The following is a 19,881-nucleotide window of genomic DNA, read 5'->3' on the forward strand; positions in this document are numbered from 1 at the left end:
GCAACCGATATTAAGGGAAAATAAACCCAGGGACTGAGAGGTGAAGATTGTTGGACAGTTTCAACAGTTGGAATGATCAAGCCAAGATACTCTGCTGTTATTCTTATTGGGGGCCAAGGACCAATATTTTCAATCAATAATAAAAATCAATAATATATATATATATATATATATATATATATATATATATATATATATATATATATATATATATATATATATATAACTTTTTAGACACCCAACCCACCAGGGGACTCGAACACTGGCCAACAAGGTGGCAGTTGCATGCTGTATCATGCTGTATTGAGTGTCTAAAAAGTTATAAACTTCAGCTACTGGAATAGGGTAGTCTGTGCATATATATATATATATATATATATATATATATATATATATATATATATATATATATATATATATATATATAAATATATATATATATATATATATAAATATATATATATATATATATATATATATATATATATATATATATATATATATATATATATATATATATATATATATATGCTGTGTAAAAATTACACTCATCAATATTTCTTTGAATCAGTCAAGATAAGAGCTGAATATCTTGACAGATAAATGTTTTATCTTAGCGTGTCACTGATAGTGTGTGTGTGTGTGTGTGTGTGTGTGTGTGTGTGTGTGCTCACCAAGTTGTACACTCCTACTTGAAACGACAGGCTCGAGTTCCAACTTCTTGACGCCCAGACGGCTGTGATGGATACCTTCAAAGTTATCGTGATCCCAGGCTTAAAGAGGCATGGACATAGTATATATGACCATCAAGCTGATGGTCACATATACACACACACTCATATAAGCTTTGAATATACCTGTTTTACTGCCTATTCAGATCAACAGAGCGAGTGAGAGAGACACTGAATATCAAACCTGTATATTCCTTATTTCCCCCGCGTACCCTCACACACACACACACACACACACACACACACACACACACACACACACACACACACACACACACACACACACACACACACACACAGACGTTGGACTGGCGAACAGTAACGAGTGGAGTACCTCAAGGATCGGTGCTGGGACCAATTCTATTTCTAACATACGTTAACATGTTTACAGGAGTAGAGTCCTAAAATGTCGATGTTCGCGGATGAGGCAAAGTTGATGAAAAGAGTTGTGACAGATGAGGATTGTAGGATCCTCCAAGAGGACTTGAACAGGTTGCAGAGATGGTCAGTGAAATGACTACTGGAGTTCAACACGAGCAAATGTAAAGTTATGGAAATGGGACTAGATGATAGGAGACCAAAGAGACACAATGAAGGGGAACTGCCTAACTGTGACGACGCGAGAAAGAGACCTGGGCGTGGACGTAACACCTAATCTAACTCCTGAAGCCCATACAAATAGGATAACTACAGGAGCGTACTCTACACTGGCAAAAGTTAGAACATCATTCAGAAACTTAAGTAAGGAGGCATTTAGGGCGCAATTACACTGCCTACGTGGAAACTCAGATGAGTCACAGAGATGTTAGGAAGGTTTCTTTTAGCATGAGAGTAGTGGAAAATTGAAATGCACTTAAGGAGCAGGTTGTGGAAGCAAACCCTATTCATAATTTTAAAACTAGGTATGATATGGAAATGGGACAGGAGTCATTGCTATAAACAACCGATGGCTCGAAGGGCGGGATCCAAGAGTCAATGCTCGATCCTGCAGACACAAATAGGTAAGTATACAGCCCCATCCTCCCCTTCATTCAATGTTATCGTAACGTAACGGTTGTAATGTAACCTCCCACATTGCAACCTGGCCGCTCCAGCTCACCCAGACTTCTGTGTTCGTGTGGAGTCCACCGGTTATCAATCCACATCTTATCAGCGATGATAAATCGAGCACAGCATTCCTCGATGTGGGTAGTCAGTATTATCAGGGTCCACTATCACCAGTACCTACCATCTCCATCCTCAGTGTACCGGGAACCTGCTCCACACCACAGGTACCGGGAGTTATTGGTTTGACACTGACCAGTTAAGCGTCTTGGCTCCTCCAGTACTATCTACTGGGGCTCCTAGCATCATCTACTGGAAGGTGGTCCTCCATTAGTCTACTGTTGGTGTTTTGCTTAGCAGGAGTTTGCAGGTTAGTCCGGCGTGTAATGGTGTGTGTGTGTGTGTGTGTGTGTGTGTGTGTGTGTGTGTGTGTGTGTGTGTGTGTGTGTGTGTGTGTGTGTGTGTTTGTGTGTGTGTGTTGTGTACTCACCTATTTGTGCTTGCGGGAGTTGAGCTTTGGCTCAACCTGCATGAAACGACGGTCTCGCTTCATGCAGGTCGGCGTTCAATCCCCGACCGTCCAAGTGGTTGGGCACCATTCCTTCCCCCGTCCCATCCCAAATCCTTATCCTGACCCCTTCCAAGTGTTATACATAGTCGTAATGGCTTGACGCTTTCCCCTGATAATCCCCCTTCCCCCCTCGTGTGTGTGTGTGTGTGTGTGTGTGTGTGTGTTTACTATTTGTGCCTGTAGTATCGAGTCTGTTAGCTCTTGGATCCCAACTTTTTTTACCGTCGGTCGATTAACGTACTGACTCCCTGACCCATTTTTCTATCATATTCACTACATATTTCACACACACACACACACACACACACACACACACACACATCTCCGTGATGCAGACCGTAGCAGCTGTCTCTCAGATACCAATTTACCACTAGGTGAACAGAGGCATCAGGTCAAGAAAACAATGCCCATTTGTTTCTGCCTCGACCGGGACTTTTAGAACTTATAATTTCAGTGAATTTCAACGAATTATATTGCAGTTTTTAATTGAATTTTATTTTGAATTGTTTAATAATCCACGGGACGTGAATATTACTTTCCCTGGAGAAGTGACCTGGAACAAACATTTAACTGCCCCGTTTTCTGCTTCACTCCTTCATGGGGTAACCCGTCAAATATGACGCACCATTAATATATAAATGCTTCCTATGGGCGACCAGAGCAACAGTACAGGCGCGCGTAGCCTCCTCAATACGAAAATATCCCAATCAAGGTTTCTGAAAAATTCCTGAAAAAGTTATAGTCCCCGTGGTGCAGTGGTAAGACATTCGCCTGGCGTTTCGCGAGTGCTTTGTCCCGAGTTCGTATCCTGGTCAGGAAAGATTTACTGGACGTCAGTCCTTAACTGTAGCCTCTGTTTACCCGACAGTAAAATGGGTACCTGGTTGTTAAATGATTTGGCGGGTCGTATTCCAGGGAATACTAGGATTAAGAACTTCCCTCAAACGCTATCCGTGCTAGTGGCTGTACAAGAATGTAAGAACTCTTGTATATATTTATATAAAACTTCAACAATTCAAAACCCGAATATGATTGGCTAAATATATATATATATATATATATATATATATATATATATATATATATATATATATATATATATATATATATATATATGCAAACAAGCGCGAACAAGCCTGAATGGTCCCCAGGACAATATGCAACTGAAAACTCTTTATATATATATAAAGACGTTATAAAAACGTTTATATATATATATATATATATATATATATATATATATATATATATATATATATATATATATATATATATATATATATATATATATATATATGTCCGATATAAGTATCGGACAGCCTTGAAACCATCTTCCTACAATTAAATATCCCATAAACACAGTGTATCGATATTTTCTAGAGAAGTAGAGAAATAAACATATATTGTCCCATATTCTTGCAGCACAAGAGACGCCAGACATCACCATGGTGGACGCTTGCCCAGAGTGCAACAGGTACTACACTAGATCGAGAATCCCCATGGTAGGGAGCTGGGGCAACGCCTGCAGGGAGTGCATGATCAAACAGCAACAGAGCCAACTCCCAGGGGCGTCCCGGCCCACCACCACCACCTCTGACCCCACAACTGTAGCCTCGGGCCGCAGAGAGCTCAGCAAGGGGGACGCCCCAAGGACCCTCGCTGGTAATTCTCAGCGGCAGGTGAGAGGATATGGTGCGCCTTCGGCTTGGTTCAGTGTTGGGTTTAGGTGTTATTCTCTGGAAGGTTATTAAGGTCATTATGATAGCTTATACTGACCAACCAGCAAGTATTTTTGATCCCTGAACATACTCCAGTACTAAAGTAAACTCGGTGAAGCATCGAGAAGCGTGTATATACACCTTTGGGTGTATATATTTGGTGTGACTTATGGGAGCTACGTTGGATTACGTGATATTCACAGATAACACTTAACGGTCTTAAGTGAAGGGAAGCTTTCCTTTCCATGTTTCTCTGAGCTAAGCCAATAACTAAGTATGCACAAGTTTATACACAAATCATTACTTTAATATATTTGCATAATATTTCAATTTTGTTGGAATATTGTCGGAAAAAAATAGCACGCACTTAGAGGTGAATTATTTACAACAATGGAGCAACGAATTATATTGCAGTTTTTAATTGAATTTTACTTTGAATTGTTTAATAATCCACGAATGAAATTATTTTATTCTTTGAGTTCCTGCCTATACACATCCATGAGTCAGTTCCTGTGATTATTACTATGAGTAATAATATTCCTGCATCATCCACAGTCATTCATTAAACTCTATTTGTTCACTGATTTCCTCTCAAGACGGGAATACCAGTCATCAAGGAGTCGAGGAAGTCGGTGGACTATCAAGGCTTGGTGAACGCCAAGCTACCCGGCCACATCCCCCACACACACCTCCGTCAGCTTCGCCCGCCAGAGGTCCACCGTGGGACCCCCAGCACTGACCCTTCCCACGGACTTCAGCCAGGAGCTAAGGTCAGTGGCCAGGCCAGGGTCATCTGGGGTACAGGGTCATCTGGGGTACAGGGTCATCTGGGGTACAGGGAACAGCCTCTTAGTGCTTCGGGGCTCATAAGCTGTTTAATAAATGTAAACAAAGCCGCCAAAGATTAGAAAAGATTTACAGGTTCGTAAGTACTTGCGTAAATACTTGATGAATCCTGGGGCCAGATTTACGAAGCAACGCAAGCACTTACGAACCTGGTGTCAGATTCACGCAGCAGTTACGCAAGCACTTACGAACGTGTACATCTTTTCTCAATCTTTGGCGACTTTGTTTACACTTATTAAACAGCTAATGAGCTCCAAAGCACCAGGAGGCTGTTTATAACAATAACAACAGTTGATTGGCAAGTTTTCACGCCTGTAAACTGTTTAATAAATGTAACCAAAGATTGAGGAAAGATGTACACGTTCGTAAGTGCTTGCGTAAATGCTTCGTGAATCTGGACCCAGGCCGGCTGGCCGGGAATTATCATCACTTCACCCTAAGAACGGCCTGAGCATACATTAACATAGGCAACAATACCTTCCTGCTCCCCCCTGCATTATTAAAGGTACTGACCTTCCTTACAGACCGGTACGGTAAGAAGACAAGGAAGAGAGGAGCACCTTCCCGAGGAGGACAACATAGACACAAAGCTGCGCAACGTCTCACACAAACTGCGGGTAAGTCGAGCACCGTCGCGCAGGTCCATGTGACGTCATTTGTTTACTCGGCGTCAGCTGATTTGCTGAAATTAATTTCGTTAGAAAATATTAAATATTTTATTTCCTTGTGGGGTCTTTTTTTCTTAGTTTCTTGATTTATAAGAATTATGTTATATATAAAACAATGAATAAAATAATAAATAATTCGTTTTCGTTAGACTTGTATCATAGTTTCCTCTAGGTTAACCTCAACCACTTGGGCTGGACGGTAGAGCGACGGTCTCGCTTCATGCAGGTCGGCGTTCAATCCCCGACCGTCCAAGTGGTTGGGCACCATTCTTCCCCCCCCCCCCCCCCGTCCCATACCAAAACCTTATCCTAGCCCTTTCCCTGTGCTATATAGTCATAATGGCTTGGCGTTTTCCCCTGATAATTCCCTCTAAGTCAACGTACTGACCCTCCCCAGGATGCAACCCTACAACAGTTGCCTAACTCCCGGGTACCTATTTTACTGCTAGGTGAACAGAGGCATTAGGTAAAAAGAAACGTGCCTACACCATTTCTTATCCCTCCTGAGACTCGAATCCGGATTTCGGATTGGGACGAAAACGAACCCAACTATACAACCGAAACATCACACGGTTTTGCAGTATATAGTTGGTTTCGTTCCCAATTTATAATCGGGGATCCGATCCTGGATGCAATCCCCGGGGAAGACAAAAACGGTTGGGCACGTTTCCTTTCACCTGGTGAATCTCTTCACCTAGAAGTAAAATAGGTACCAATGTGTCGGGCAACTGTCGTGGGTTGCATCCTGTGGAAGGTTGGCAGTAGGGCTTGGGGTGGGAGGGCCAAGATAAGCCCAAGTTCAGGCTTCCAGTCCCAGACGACGGGAATTATTTACAACAAAGATAATGTCAATTCTAGTACAGTATTATCGTGTTTTGCTTCGTACACAGGACGGGAGCGCAGAGAGACGGGGCCGAACGAACGGTCTGAATGTTCATACTCTCAAGAGCAGGTTCGAACAGCTGACACGCGAGGCAGCGGTCACGGGGACACCTGTATACACGCCAGCTGGCTTGGTGAGTCACGCTACATCTGTAAGTCAATTGAGCATCTGTAAATATTACCCCCTCCCCCCGAGTGTTTGAGTTGCTTAAGCCTTTATCCACACATAGTAAAAGCACGCACACACACACAGCCCAATAGACTTAGGAATCTGTACACCTGTTGATTGACGGTTGAGAGGCGGGACCAAAGAGCCAGAGCTCAACCCCCGCAAACACAACTAGGTGAGTACAACTAGGTGAGTATACACACACACACACACACACACACACACACACACACACACACACACACACAGGCCTCGCAATTGAGTGGACAGCACTTGCGGTCGTAGTCTTATGGTTCGAGTTCCATCCAAGGCCGAAACAAATGAGCAGTTTCTTTCACCTGATGCATCTGTTCACCTATCAGTCAAAAGGTTCCTTGAAATTAGACACAAGGGAGCTGCTTCCTGGGGATATGTATGTATGTGTGCAAGAGAAATATATATATATATAGTAGACATAATAGTGGAGAAAAAATAGATCAATTACAAAGATTGGGTCATAGTTCGATCCTGAACAAACATTAAATACATACACACGTCAATCACTAAACATAATCTTGTCAGTTTTGATTCATGTGTTCCTTACTTACAGGAGCGAGTGGGAGGTGGCAGGAGACACCTGCTCACCCCTCAAGTGTCTCGCGAGAGGCCAACATCATCCCCAATCACCTCCACACCAACAAAACCTCGCAAGCATCTGTCGAAGAGTACCAGCGAACTCCCAACCATCCACCTGATCGAGAACACCACCTCCTCCGCTGATCAAAAACACCAGAACCGACGCCACGGCAGCCGGGACGACATCAACAGGGTTACAATAGACAAGACATCAGCCGTCCTCCGACGTCATGGCTTAGAGGACCAGCGGCTCCCAGACACCGGTAACCCACAGTATAAAAGCCGTCTGGCCTTCACCCCCCGAGGGCGCTCAGTACACGACCTCAGAGATGAATCGGATGGTACTTCGCCGCTCGCCCTTAAGCGTCACAGCTCATTCGACCGGCTCGTCGGACCTTACGCTGGGGCTTCCAGCAAACTACACGCAAAGCGAGGCTCGAACAGTTCCCAGTACACGGGAGATCACCCCTACCCCAAGGCCTCGAGGAGCAACAGTATACCCGCTCTACCTCAATACAACAGCACCTCCGTTCCCTCCCAACAAAACAACAGCAGCAGGAAGATGTCCGTTGTTCGCTCCCAACAAAGCGGCAACACTGCCCATCAATTCCCAGCCAGTCTGGTAAATGGTATCACGGCCACACCTGAAGTGCAGGTATATAAGCAGTGTTGTAACCAAATGCTGTTCGTCCCAGTGGCACAATATCAAAGAATAACGTTGATTCAATGTTATTCTTAGGTACTGTTGTAAAAAAAATTCAAAATGCTGTTTTATTTTAATACAAGTAATTAATGCACTATTGTCATTTAATACTCATCTCAATATCTCAAAGATTAACTCATAAAACCGCTTAAGCCAAAGAGAAAACCCCCAATGATTGGTTTGTAATGATCAATGCATTGATTTTGACTAATGATATATACATGAGCATATATTTCCACTGTGTGATGGCGTTTTCTTCACGGCTGCTTGGTGTGGCTTACCACAGGAGGGATGTGGCTTACCACAGGAGGGATGTGGCCCACCACAGGAGGGATGTGGCCCACCACAGGAGGAGTGTGGCCCACCACAGGAGGAGTGTGGCCCACCACAGGCGGAGAGCGAGGGTGTGGCCGGGCTACACGCAGCCCGACCCGTCATTATCGTGGACAGGCGTTCAGACCTTCCATCACTGGATGACAAGTGGGTGAGTGAACGCACAACGATAAATAATTTCACGCAACCACGAATGACTAAATGTTGTCACGAATGAGTGAGTGAGGTCGTCTCGAACGCCCCATATAAACACGAACATCTCTGAGGTATGTACGAATACAATCCAGTATTACACGAAGTCAAACTTCATATATACACAATTTTATTACTATAGTATATACGAATAATTAGGTAATTATAAGGAGAAAGCACAAAAGCTGTACGTTAGGATGGAGAAAAGGATTAACGCCTAACCACTTGGAGCACCGAACGCCGACCCGCAAGCAGCGAGGCCGTCGCTGTTCTGAATATATCAAGTGAAGAATACTAACCAGCCTGACACTAACTCCTACTGTAAGTAAGACTTAATACAGAATAGTAAGTTACAGAATTGTGTGAGTACAGAATCAACTGCTCTTCCCAATGTGACAAATGTACCCCCAGGAGGCGCAGACGGAGGTGACAAGGGCACTTGAGGACGCAGGCTACAGGAAGACAATCTCAGAACTCAAGACGGAGCTAAGGGTTGCGAGACAGAGGAAGGAGGAGCTGGAGAATTTGTACTCGATAGTCCAGGTCAGTGGAGCGAGGTGTTTAGCCTCTGCCACAGGTAAAGTAATGTTGACTAGACCACACACTAGAAGGTGAAGGGACGACGACGCTTCGGTCCGTCCTGGACCATTCTCAAGTCGATTGTGTCGACTTGAGAATGGTCCAGGACGGACCGAAACGTTGTCGTCCCTTGAACTTCTAGTGTGTGGTCTAGTCAACATAATTTTGCCACGTTATTGTGACTCATCGCCTGCATAGGTAAAGTGATATTGCAATTATGCGAATTATATTTTGCATTTGAATTGTTACAATCAGGGGATCAATAGGTAAGAAAAGGTTTGTGGTATGTGCAACTTCCCCAAGAGTCATCTTACACCTTCAGGCGGAGCTGAACCAAGTCAGGAGTGTGGCAGCGAAGGCAGAGCGTGAGGAGCGCTCCTGGAGGAGGGAGAGGGCCGAGATGGAGCAGCAGGTCTCTACGCAACGACAACACATAGACAGCCTCCGATGTGAAATTCGGGAGCTGAGAGGTCCATTGCCCTCAGAAAGTGTCGAGGTGAGTACAAGGGCGGTGAAACACGTTGACTTGAAGTTTAATACCCACTTGATGGGGTTCTGGGAGTTCTTCTACTCCCCAAGTCCGGCCCGAGGCCAGGCTTGACTTGTGTTTATCTGAGTGACAAACTTGTCACTCAGAATTTGTATGAGTGTATTGTGCCCCACTCCCAGGGAGGTGATCGCTTTACGTAAACTTTTGTTAAGTTCCTCACATATCTCTTTGTTATTTTCTGTTTGATGCCATCTTCTCTTATTTTGTCCAGCTACTTGAATGTGATGTCTTTCTCTCATTGTCCTTGCGGGGGTTGAGCTCTGGCTCTTTGGTTCCGCCTCTCAACTGTTAATCAACTAGTGTAGAGGTTCGTGAACCTATTGGGCTCTATCATATCTACCTTTCAAACTGTGTATGGAGTCTGCCTCCACCACATCACTCCCTAATGCATTCCATTTGTTAGGTACCCTCACACTGAAAAAGCTCTTTCGAACGTCCCCTGTATCTCATTTGAGTTTAATTTGGAACAAGGGGACACAGTTTGCACCTGTGTTCCCTTGTACGTGTACCACCCGTGCTAAATAGTTTGTCTTTATCTACCCTGTAAATTTCTCTGAGAATTTTATTGGTGGTGATCATGTCTCCCCTAACTCTTCTGTCTTCCAGTGTTGTGAAGTTTAGTTCCAGTAGATTTCTGGAATACACTGTGTTGTGTGTGTGTGTTTTCTGAAGATCTAACTAGAGAAACGAGAAAACAGCCTACAATATCCCTTTCCAAACCCATATTGCAGGAAGAACTGCGGCAGAAGGTGAGGGCGCTCAAGGCACAGCTGAGGAAGGAGCAACACAACTGGATGAAGGAACGTGCCGACAAAAACCAGAAGATCAACACACTGCAACAGAGGCTCCGGAAGCAGGTCTTGGAGGTAAGCTGTTTATGTAGTCAGAGATGGCGCTGGGTTTGGCTTGGGGGTGAGGTGAACGTAGGGAGACAGGATTGGAGGCATGGTGGACAGAGATTAAGGTCGGGACGGGTTAAGGGGAACACTGCTGTTTTCGCAGTGGTAGACGGTTGGAACATGTTAGATGGGAAGGTGGTGGAGGCCAAAACCGTTAGTAGTTTCAAAGCGTCATACGACAAAGAGTACTGGGAAGACGGGACACCACGAGCGTAGCTCTCATCCTGTAACTACACTTAGGTAATTACACACACACACAACTCCACCAACAGGAGACCACGTTCATACACTCCAGGACACCAACAGTTCCAGGCAACATGTAGTCGTCCCGACCAATGCCATGCAGACCACCTCGTGCACACAAAGACGACAAGAGAGCTGCCAAGCGTCACCACACAACAACATGGTCTCCTCCCAACAAGCATTATGACTCTTTTGGTAAACAATCACATCACTAAACCATAACTGTTTACTCTCACAAACTTTGAAATACAACAATGTAAACAGAAACTGAAACACGAAATAGACTCTTTTTACTCAGATATTGACATGAATATTAGGGGGTTAGTAATAGCCTAAGCTACTCTATGCCTTTGAGATGTATTTTTTTGTCTCAATAAACATACTTGAACGTAACATGAATATTATTAATAATAATAATGGATTATGGAAAATCCTACAGAGGATTTGGTTAAAGTTATATATACAATTTTTGAGAAGGGGTACATACAAATAAGGTATTCGTTGACTGGACAGGACTCGAGTGAGGATGTGGGGCGACTGCGGAAACAGCTGGAGAGCAAGGATCGAGAGGTCTCCCTACTGAGGACGCAGCTGGAGGACAAGGAGCGGGAGATCAGGACATACAGAGCGGAGATGACCAAGATGTCGAAGGCATTGCGGGTAAGATGGTCTTCTCGTCTGTGTTCCGGTTAAATCCTCACCCTACACTTTCCAGTCATCAACGGTCTAATAAGCTAGTTCACAAACCAACCACAGATTGACTACATTTAACTAACCAAAGCAACCAAAAAGAACCTATCAAAAACAAACAAAAAAACATAGTAACCCCTTAAAATTTTGAAGATTTTATCATACGGTTTTGTGTTGATGTTACAAAGATAGTTTATCCTGACAGAGCGATGTGCCCTGCGGCCTGCCCAACCTCGGCAACACCTGCTACATCAACTCCGTCGTCCAGTGCCTCTTCAGTATACAAGCTCTGCGCCTGTATTTTGTCAAGGAACAGTATATGTAAGTCAGCCACCAAACAATACCGTTTAAAAAGGGTAAACTGACATGTTTGACGATACTGGCATTATGTCCACCAGCTTTGAGGATAAATAATTAATATGTATTCCAAATACGACGATGTTCATACGTTGTTTTCTTCCCTTTGACCGTCCGCGTCCACCGACGACCTTGTCCCTCCTACAAGGAAGGTCCTTAACAGGGAGAGTGAGCAGAGGGGTGAGGTGGCCGAGGCACTTGGCCAGGTCTTCAAGGCCATTGAGACTGGCATTGGAACAGGTCATGCCATAAATGACTTTAAGGTTGGTCACACACACACACACGCACAGTCATCACCTCTTTTTTTTAATTCATCATGGATGCTATTGATCCACAATTGCTCTTATTAATGCATTCAAAGCCTCTCTTTCACCATGAACCCGTGTAATCAATCATGGTCCTGTCTATTCCATCCCGGGTCTTTCTAATCTACCATGCTCCTGTCTAATCCAAAATGGGATACTCTAATTTACAATGGGCTATTGTACGCTCCAAGTAACAGCCTGTTGGACCAAGCTTTCACGAGTCAACCCTGGCCTCGGGCCGGGCTTGGGGAGTAGAACAACTCCCAGAACCCCATCAAGCAGGTATCAAACTAAATTTGGTAAGTGTAATCAACCATTGGTGTATTTAATTCACCAAACTCTGTAAACAATACCACGTGATCCTGTGATGTCACATTCAATGGATTCTCATTAGCCCCATCCCTACCCAGCTACTTGAACAAGACGGTAGAGCGACGGTCTCGCTTCTTGCAGGTCGGCGTTCAATCCTCGACCGTCCAAGTGATTGGGTATCAATCCTTCCAAATGTTATACAGTCATAATGGTGTAGCGCTTTCTACTGACAATTACCTTTCCTCTCGCTACCCCTCTTTTGCTTCTACTCCCCCCCCCTCTCCATTTTTTAGGTCCAAACCCCTCTTTTTAGTTTGCTAACCCCTCCCTCCCCTTTTTTTTTTAGCTCTCAGTATCCCTTTCAGGTCTCATTATCCCTTTTAAGCTTTCACTAACCCGATGTGGCCGTGATTACTTCGATGTAGCCATAACTACTTCGATGTAGCCATGACTAAGAAGGCCGGTGGTCCACAGAGAGTGGTGGCGGTGCACGATGAGATGTTCCTGAGCCAGGACCAGCAAGAGGCGCATGACCTCCTCTCATCTCTACTCTTCTGGCTACACAACGACCTGTCCGAGGTGAGGCATTGTAGTTGAGTAGTTGTTATAGCAGTGTACAGTGTAGCGGAGTGTTCGGTGTAGTGGAGTGTTCGGTGTAGCGGAGTGTTCAGTGTAACGGAATGTTCGGTGTTGTAGAGTGTTCGGTGTAGCAGTGTTCGGTCTAGTGGATTGTTTGGTGTAGCAGAGTGTTCGGTGTAGCAGAGTGTTCGGTGTAGCAGTGTTCGGTGTAGTAGAGTGTTCGGTGTTGCAGTGTTCGGTCTAGTGGATTGTTTGGTGTAGCAGAGTGTTCGGTGTAGCAGAGTGTTCGGTGTAGCAGTGTTCGGTGTAGTAGAGTGTTCGGTGTAGCAGTGTTCGGTGTAGTAGAGTGTTCGGTGTTGCAGTGTTCGGTCTAGTGGATTGTTTGGTGTAGCAGAGTGTTCAGTGTAGCAGAGTGCTCGGTGTATCAGCGTTTGGTGAAGCAGAGTGTTCGGTGTAGCGGAGTGTTCAATGGAGCGGAGTGTTCGGTGAAGCAGAGTGCTCAGTGTATCAGTGTTTGGTGTAGAGGAGTGTTCGGTGTAGCGGAGTGTTCGGTATAGTGGAATGTTCGGTGAAGGGGAATGTTTGGTGTAGTGGAGTGTTTGGTGAAGCAGAGTGTTCGGTGTAGCGGAATGTTTGGTGTAGCGGAATGTTCAGTGTAGTGGAATGTTCAGTGTAGTGGAATGTTCAGTGTAGTGAAGTGTTTGGTGTAGCGGTGTGTTCAATGTAGCGGAGTGTTCGGTGTAGCGGAATGTTCAGCGAAGGAATTTGTTTGGTGTAGTGGAGTGTTTGGTGAAGAAACCTTCAGAAAGTCAATTCGCCGATACAAGGCAGCTTTTCTTACAGCTAACCACTTAAGCTAATCCTTGTCTAATATTTTACCAAGTAATCTGTTACAAAAATCCACAATCTAATTCCCGAAGTAGAGTTTACCCAGGGCTTTTGTAAATCTAAATTTACCCAATCTGTATTCACGTGTTTCATGTTCTATTTTGTATTGATATTTAGCTATGTGTGTGTGAGTGTGTTTACTCTCTTCTCGTGACCACACGCAGACGAGCAGTGTCCAGGAGACCACGGACCACTACCCTCGGCCCACCTCCATCATCTCCAGCATCTTTCATGGCCTCAAGGAGTCCACCATATTCTGTCGGGAGACGAAGAAGATCGTGCAGACCTCCTCAGAAATGTTTGACAACCTGACGCTCTCTGTCTTGGACGGTGACGACCGTCCACTGATGGTGAGATCATCTATTTCGTGGACTTGGTTTTTTTATATTTTGTTTGCTTACAAAAAGGCATGTGTCATGACCTTCTAAACTATTGGTTCCTTCACAGGAGCTACTCCAGAGCCATTTTGAGCCCCGGGAGATCGACTGGGACTGCCAACACTGTCAGCGGTGTCACATGTGTGTCCACGTCACCAGGCCCACCACCCTGCCACAGGTCCTCCTGCTACACTTTAGCAGGTGTGTAGTAGGGGATAAACTGTCTTGGTAGGTGTGTGTGACTATCTCACCAGGTATGTGACTATCTTACCATGTGTATGAGTATCTCACCAGGTGTGTAACTATCATTACTGGAGAACGGGCTGGTGCTACTGGTGCTGGTGCCCGGGACAAACGACTCACGTAGCCTATATACAGACCGAGGCGCAAAACTCCGAGGAATCGTCAATATGGCGGTGTTTTGAATTTCACTAAAGCACTGGAATGTGACGAATGTGGACATTTACATAAAAAAATGATGTTTCATTAAATGGGAGGACAGGTTGCCGACGAGTGAGAGATTTATACCACCATAGCCTACTGGATCATACTGTATGAACCAAATTATAGCCCCCCCCCCCCATACGTATATATTTAGGATCGGCAAGAGATGAGTTGATGGTTACGTGGAAGAACATGTTCTTCTCCTGTGGAAGAACATGTTCTCCACAACGTATCGTGGTAACTAAACAAATGAACATTCAGATCAGGCCTTGATCATGACTGTTGTTCTCGCAGGTTCAGCAATAACAACCACAACAACAGTAGGAAGACCCGGGTGGAGTTTCCGGCCGACAGCCTCTCTCTGGACCACCACCTCACACTGGAGACGGGATAGTAAGTATAATACCACACTGTATATGGTATACTGTATACCACACCGCTCAGGGTGTGGTCATATCGTACACAAGACAATTCATGTTCATATCGTACACGTCTGGGGGGTGATTCAAGGGTGCCAGTTCGATCCCCTGCTCTAAAGATTTTCTTGCGATCTTATTGCATATCTCCCACCATTCCAGTTCTCCGGTATACCAGCTGATCTCTGTCTGCAACCATCATGGAACGATGACATCGGGTCACTACACCGCCTTCTGCAGGAGACAGGCAGGCGGGAGCGGGTGGTGGCTGATGGACGACACAGAGGTTCGTCCCGCTGGCGTCATAGACGTCCTGGGCGAAAGAGACGCTCACATCGTTTTCTACGAGGCCGTCCAGGACTCAGAGGTGTAGCGTTAGAGTCATGAATCGAATTCGAAATGAATTTTGAGGCTACATGTTTTCTTGTACCTGGGAATCCTGTCCAACTCGACCAGCCCGCCCTCGGGAGGCTATGTTCGTCCAAGCTGAGGCCAACCTCGAAGACGCACCGACGACTTGAATGTACTGAGTATTCAAAATGAACTGAGTATTTCGAACAGTGACTCACTGTTCGAAATGTAAGTTCACAGTGTAAGTGACTCACTGTTCCATAAAGATTTGAATGTAATCAGTTGTGAGCCGTGTTTAAAATAATTTTCATTCATAAACGAGGGGTTTGGCGGCTGGATTAACGAGCCGTTGGCCATTGTTTATGAGGACAGGCTTCATAAACGATGACCAAATGCTTGTTAATCCAGCTAGAAAACCATTTGTTTAAGCATAAAACCACTTTTCCAAAGACTCACTAACGTATATATATTCAAACTTTTCTCGAACACTGCCCTCCTCTCTTCCTGTAATAGTGTCACACTTCTCTAAATGAGTCACCCATATACTGCAAATAATATATTTTATTATTGCTGTAATATATACACCCATATACGGAAAAAATAGAAATAATAACATAACCAAACTAACCTATCCTAGGCCTAACTACGTATACAATTATAAATATACATTATTATTTTATATTCAAGAAAATGTAGTTTTTGGCTTCATTAGGTTAGCGTTAACTAAAGCATCTTCGGGTCGGCCGCAACATGAAGCCTGAGTCTGAGTGTCTGAGGACTTCGCCTGGGAATCCCCCAATATAGTTTGAAAATAAACAGTTGTATAATGCAAGTACATAGATGTATGCTTAATATATGCTTATTGTGTAAATTATAAAATAATAACAGTTTGTAAATAGTTTCCATACGCTAGACTACTTCTCGTGTGTTCTTGCCATTTCTTTGTTACTTCATTATTGTAAACTAAGAAACAAGAAATTTATTTAAAGTGTTTTGTATTTTTCATCCTGAATTACAGAATTTCTAGTACAGAGAGTGACTGTTGGACCAAATTTGGAAAATATAGACTATGTAAATATAAAAAAGGACCACGTCCTGAACTAAATAGCATAACACAGTTACAGTCAGTAACTATTGGAGTTATTTATAGATTCCCTAATATTAATACAACTACATTTTCAGATAATATAAGGAGCCTAATCATAAACAACAAAGTCAACAAATATCACATCATAGGTGACGAACATTGACCTTTGTCAACAAAATAGCCCCAAAGTCGAATACTTCCTACACAGCATGAACTCTTGTATGCTAATCCCTACCAAGGCCACACACATTACTCAAACATCTGCTACAACCCTGGACCACATATGGACTAACATAACAGCCCCCCTTGACCCTGGTATAATCACTGACAGAACAACTGATCACTATTGTGATCAGTAACAAGAATGTAACAACTCTTGTATATATCTCAAAAAAAAAAAAAAAAAAAAAACTATTCTACCTTCATCTCAGCAAACATGGACATAACACCCTCAGTTACCAATAAACTTACCTTTAGACTACGCAGCAAACCAACAATAGGGAACCTCATAAATACACTTCACAATATAAACTGGGAATCTGAACTCAATAATACACAGGATATAATTTCATTAGCCGACATCTTTCTCTCCAAAACCCTGAGCCTCTACAACACTCACTGTCCTCTCCTCACTAACCCTGAGCCTCTACAACACTCACTGTCCTCTCCTCACTAACCCTGAGCCTCTACAACACTCACTGTCCTCTCCTCACTAACCCTGAGCCTCTACAACACTCACTGTCCTCTCCTCACTAACCCTGAGCCTCTACAACACTCACTGTCCTCTCCTCACTAACCCTGAGCCTCTACAACACTCACTGTCCTCTCCTCACTAACCCTGAGCCTCTACAACACTCACTGTCCTCTCCTCACTAACCCTGAGCCTCTACAACACTCACTGTCCTCGCCTCACTAACCCTGAGCCTCTACAACACTCACTGTCCTCGCCTCACTAACCCTGAGCCTCTACAACACTCACTGTCCTCGCCTCACTAACCCTGAGCCTCTACAACACTCACTGTCCTCTCCTCACTAACCCTGAGCCTCTACAACACTCACTGTCCTCTCCTCACTAACCCTGAGCCTCTACAACACTCACTGTCCTCTCCTCACTAACCCTGAGCCTCTACAACACTCACTGTCCTCTCCTCACTAACCAAGTAACTGCCAAAAGATTAAACAACCCCTGACTCACAAGAGGCATACTTAAAGCAATTAATAAGAAACACGAATATGAAAAAAACATAGGATTGACCTAGTTACAAAAGAAAAAATTAAGAGATACTCATCAGTGTTTACCAATATAATGCGAAGAGCCAAAGCTTCCTTTTATGAGAATAGATTTAAAGAAGCAAAAGTAAATATGAAAAGTACATGGAAAGCCATCTCTAACAGCATAGGGTCTAAACAACAATCACGTAACAAACAGATAAAACTCTTCAATGATGGTTACACACTTGCAACAGACTTAGATATTGCAACTGAATTCAATAGCTTCTTTTCATCAATTGGTGCAAACCTTGCCAGAAAAATCCCAGAGACCCAGACACATGTTACAACATATCTCACCGGCAGCTATCTTAACTCTCTACTCCATTTTACCAGTCAGCCCGACAGACATTATATCCATAATTTAATCGCTTAAACCCAAAGCTGGGAACATTAATGAAATACCATCTATGATATATGAGAGTGTTGCCCCTGCTCTTGCACTACCCATAGCTCTGCTATTCAACAAGTCTCTAGAGTGTCATACGTTTCTTGATATCCTTAAAACAGCAAGAGTGACGCCAGTTCATAAAGGAGGCGAGATAGCTGACATAAATAATTACAGATCAATATCAAATCTACCTATACTTTCAAAAATATTTGAAAAAATTATTTACAAACAGCTGTATTCCTACTTTGTAAAAGAACAAACCTTGTTCTAAAATCTTAATAAACTCAACATATTAAGTCCCTGCCAGTTTGGCTGCCGTTCTCAAAAGAGTACCAATGATGCCATTATTAGTCTGCTTGATATAATCTACACAACCTTTGACAAAAATGAGTTCCCAATTGGCTCTTTATTGACCTGAGAAAGACCTTTGATACTCTAAAACATAACTACCTCGTACTTAAACTTCACCACTATGGTATCCGAGGCCTTACTCTGAGCTACATTTGTTCCTATCTCAGTGACAGACACCAATATGTAGCCATCAATAATATAACCTCCCCCACCCCTTCTACCATTAACAGTAGGGGGTGCCACAGGGCAGCATCTTGGAACCTCTCCTATTTCTTATATACATTAATGATTTGTCAAATGTTTCTAATATTCTTATACCTATACTATTTGCTGACGATACTACCTTCATCTATTCTGACCTCAGCCTCCACAAACTAAATAATATTGTCAACAGTTAATTAAAAAAATGTCAACCAACAAACTTACACTAAATATAAAAAAGACTTACTACATTCTATTTGGTAGTAAATCATCAAATCAGATTAAACTTCAGATAGACACTGTTAACATTACCAATAAAAATGAGGGGAAGTTCCTTGGCCTAGACATAGACAAGAGACTGAACTTCAGCACCACATACAACACACAGCCCCCCCCCCCCTCCCCAGTCTCAAAATCGATCGGTGTACTTTATAAAATCAGATATTATGTTCGCCACTCTGTTCTCCTCTCATTATACTACGCACTAATCTATCCCTATCTTACGGTATCTGTGCAGGAGGCTCAAGCACTGCAAATTACCTCGAGCCTATCATCACTCAGCCAAAATCTGTTATTAAAACTATAACAAACTCTGTCTTCAGACAACACAGAGCCCCTCTGTTTAAATCCCTTAACATGCTTAACATACACTCACTCCACACATTCTCATGTACTATCTACATGTACAAAACCTTGTTCCTAAATGCTAATCATGACCTGAAACTTTTCCTTAATAAGTGTAATAGAACCCATGAGCAGTACACCAGATTCCCAGTTGAACTAAAGCCGACTCGATCAAATTCCGCCAAAAAAGACAAAAACAAAACAACAACGCTGCAATGAGCGATGCTTTTGACTCACTCTAATCTAAGACATGAGCACAAAGACTAATATGGAGAAACAATATGGCACGATAATGTCCTATATCAATGTAATATAATATTATTACCATATTGGGTGACGTAGATTGGACAAAAAAAAACCTTCAGGGAAATGCCTTGAGGTTATCTTATCACTGGTAACGACTGGTAGATTGTGACGTTCTTATATCGCTCGTATCTCTTGGGGTGATAAGGTGGTGATGTTGTCTTTGGTGAGTGGGAAGTGTTGGTGTGGTTAC

The 19,881-nt window shown here is 43.5% G+C and overlaps 1 protein-coding gene across 3 annotated transcripts; it reads left to right on the forward strand.

Annotated features, from left to right (window-relative positions):
• The first annotated feature begins 1,972 nt into the window (after nucleotides 1-1,972).
• On the forward strand, nucleotides 1,973-16,063 carry LOC123771030 (uncharacterized). 3 transcript variants are annotated; one of them, XM_069309638.1, is made up of 18 exons: nucleotides 1,973-2,145; nucleotides 3,769-4,025; nucleotides 4,661-4,834; nucleotides 5,435-5,527; nucleotides 6,469-6,594; nucleotides 7,219-7,899; nucleotides 8,234-8,431; nucleotides 8,884-9,015; nucleotides 9,374-9,547; nucleotides 10,333-10,467; nucleotides 11,257-11,403; nucleotides 11,639-11,754; nucleotides 11,939-12,053; nucleotides 12,882-12,986; nucleotides 14,039-14,224; nucleotides 14,322-14,452; nucleotides 14,990-15,088; nucleotides 15,274-16,063. In XM_069309638.1, exons 2-18 carry the CDS (start codon nucleotides 3,792-3,794, stop codon nucleotides 15,482-15,484), a joined length of 3,057 nt encoding a protein of 1,018 aa, XP_069165739.1. In that variant the 5' UTR covers nucleotides 1,973-2,145; nucleotides 3,769-3,791; the 3' UTR covers nucleotides 15,485-16,063. The 3 variants fall into 3 exon arrangements, with proteins under 3 accessions (XP_069165739.1, XP_069165740.1, XP_069165741.1); XM_069309639.1 differs by having other exon boundaries at nucleotides 2,004-2,145; nucleotides 8,893-9,015; XM_069309640.1 differs by having other exon boundaries at nucleotides 2,004-2,145; nucleotides 8,255-8,431.
• The last annotated feature ends 3,818 nt before the right edge of the window (nucleotides 16,064-19,881 follow it).

This window comes from Procambarus clarkii, chromosome 65, assembly GCF_040958095.1.
Source record: "Procambarus clarkii isolate CNS0578487 chromosome 65, FALCON_Pclarkii_2.0, whole genome shotgun sequence".
Classification (NCBI taxonomy): Eukaryota; Metazoa; Arthropoda; class Malacostraca; order Decapoda; family Cambaridae; genus Procambarus; species Procambarus clarkii.

Excerpts from the sequence above, each read along its gene's own strand:
- LOC123771030 (XM_069309638.1), top strand. The coding sequence starts at position 3,792 with ATGGTGGACGCTTGCCCAGAGTGCAACAGGTACTACACTAGATCGAGA. Across the intron at positions 4,835-5,434 it reads GACTTCAGCCAGGAGCTAAG|ACCGGTACGGTAAGAAGACA; the intron begins GTCAGTGGCCAG and ends CCTTCCTTACAG. Across the intron at positions 14,225-14,321 it reads GTGACGACCGTCCACTGATG|GAGCTACTCCAGAGCCATTT; the intron begins GTGAGATCATCT and ends GTTCCTTCACAG.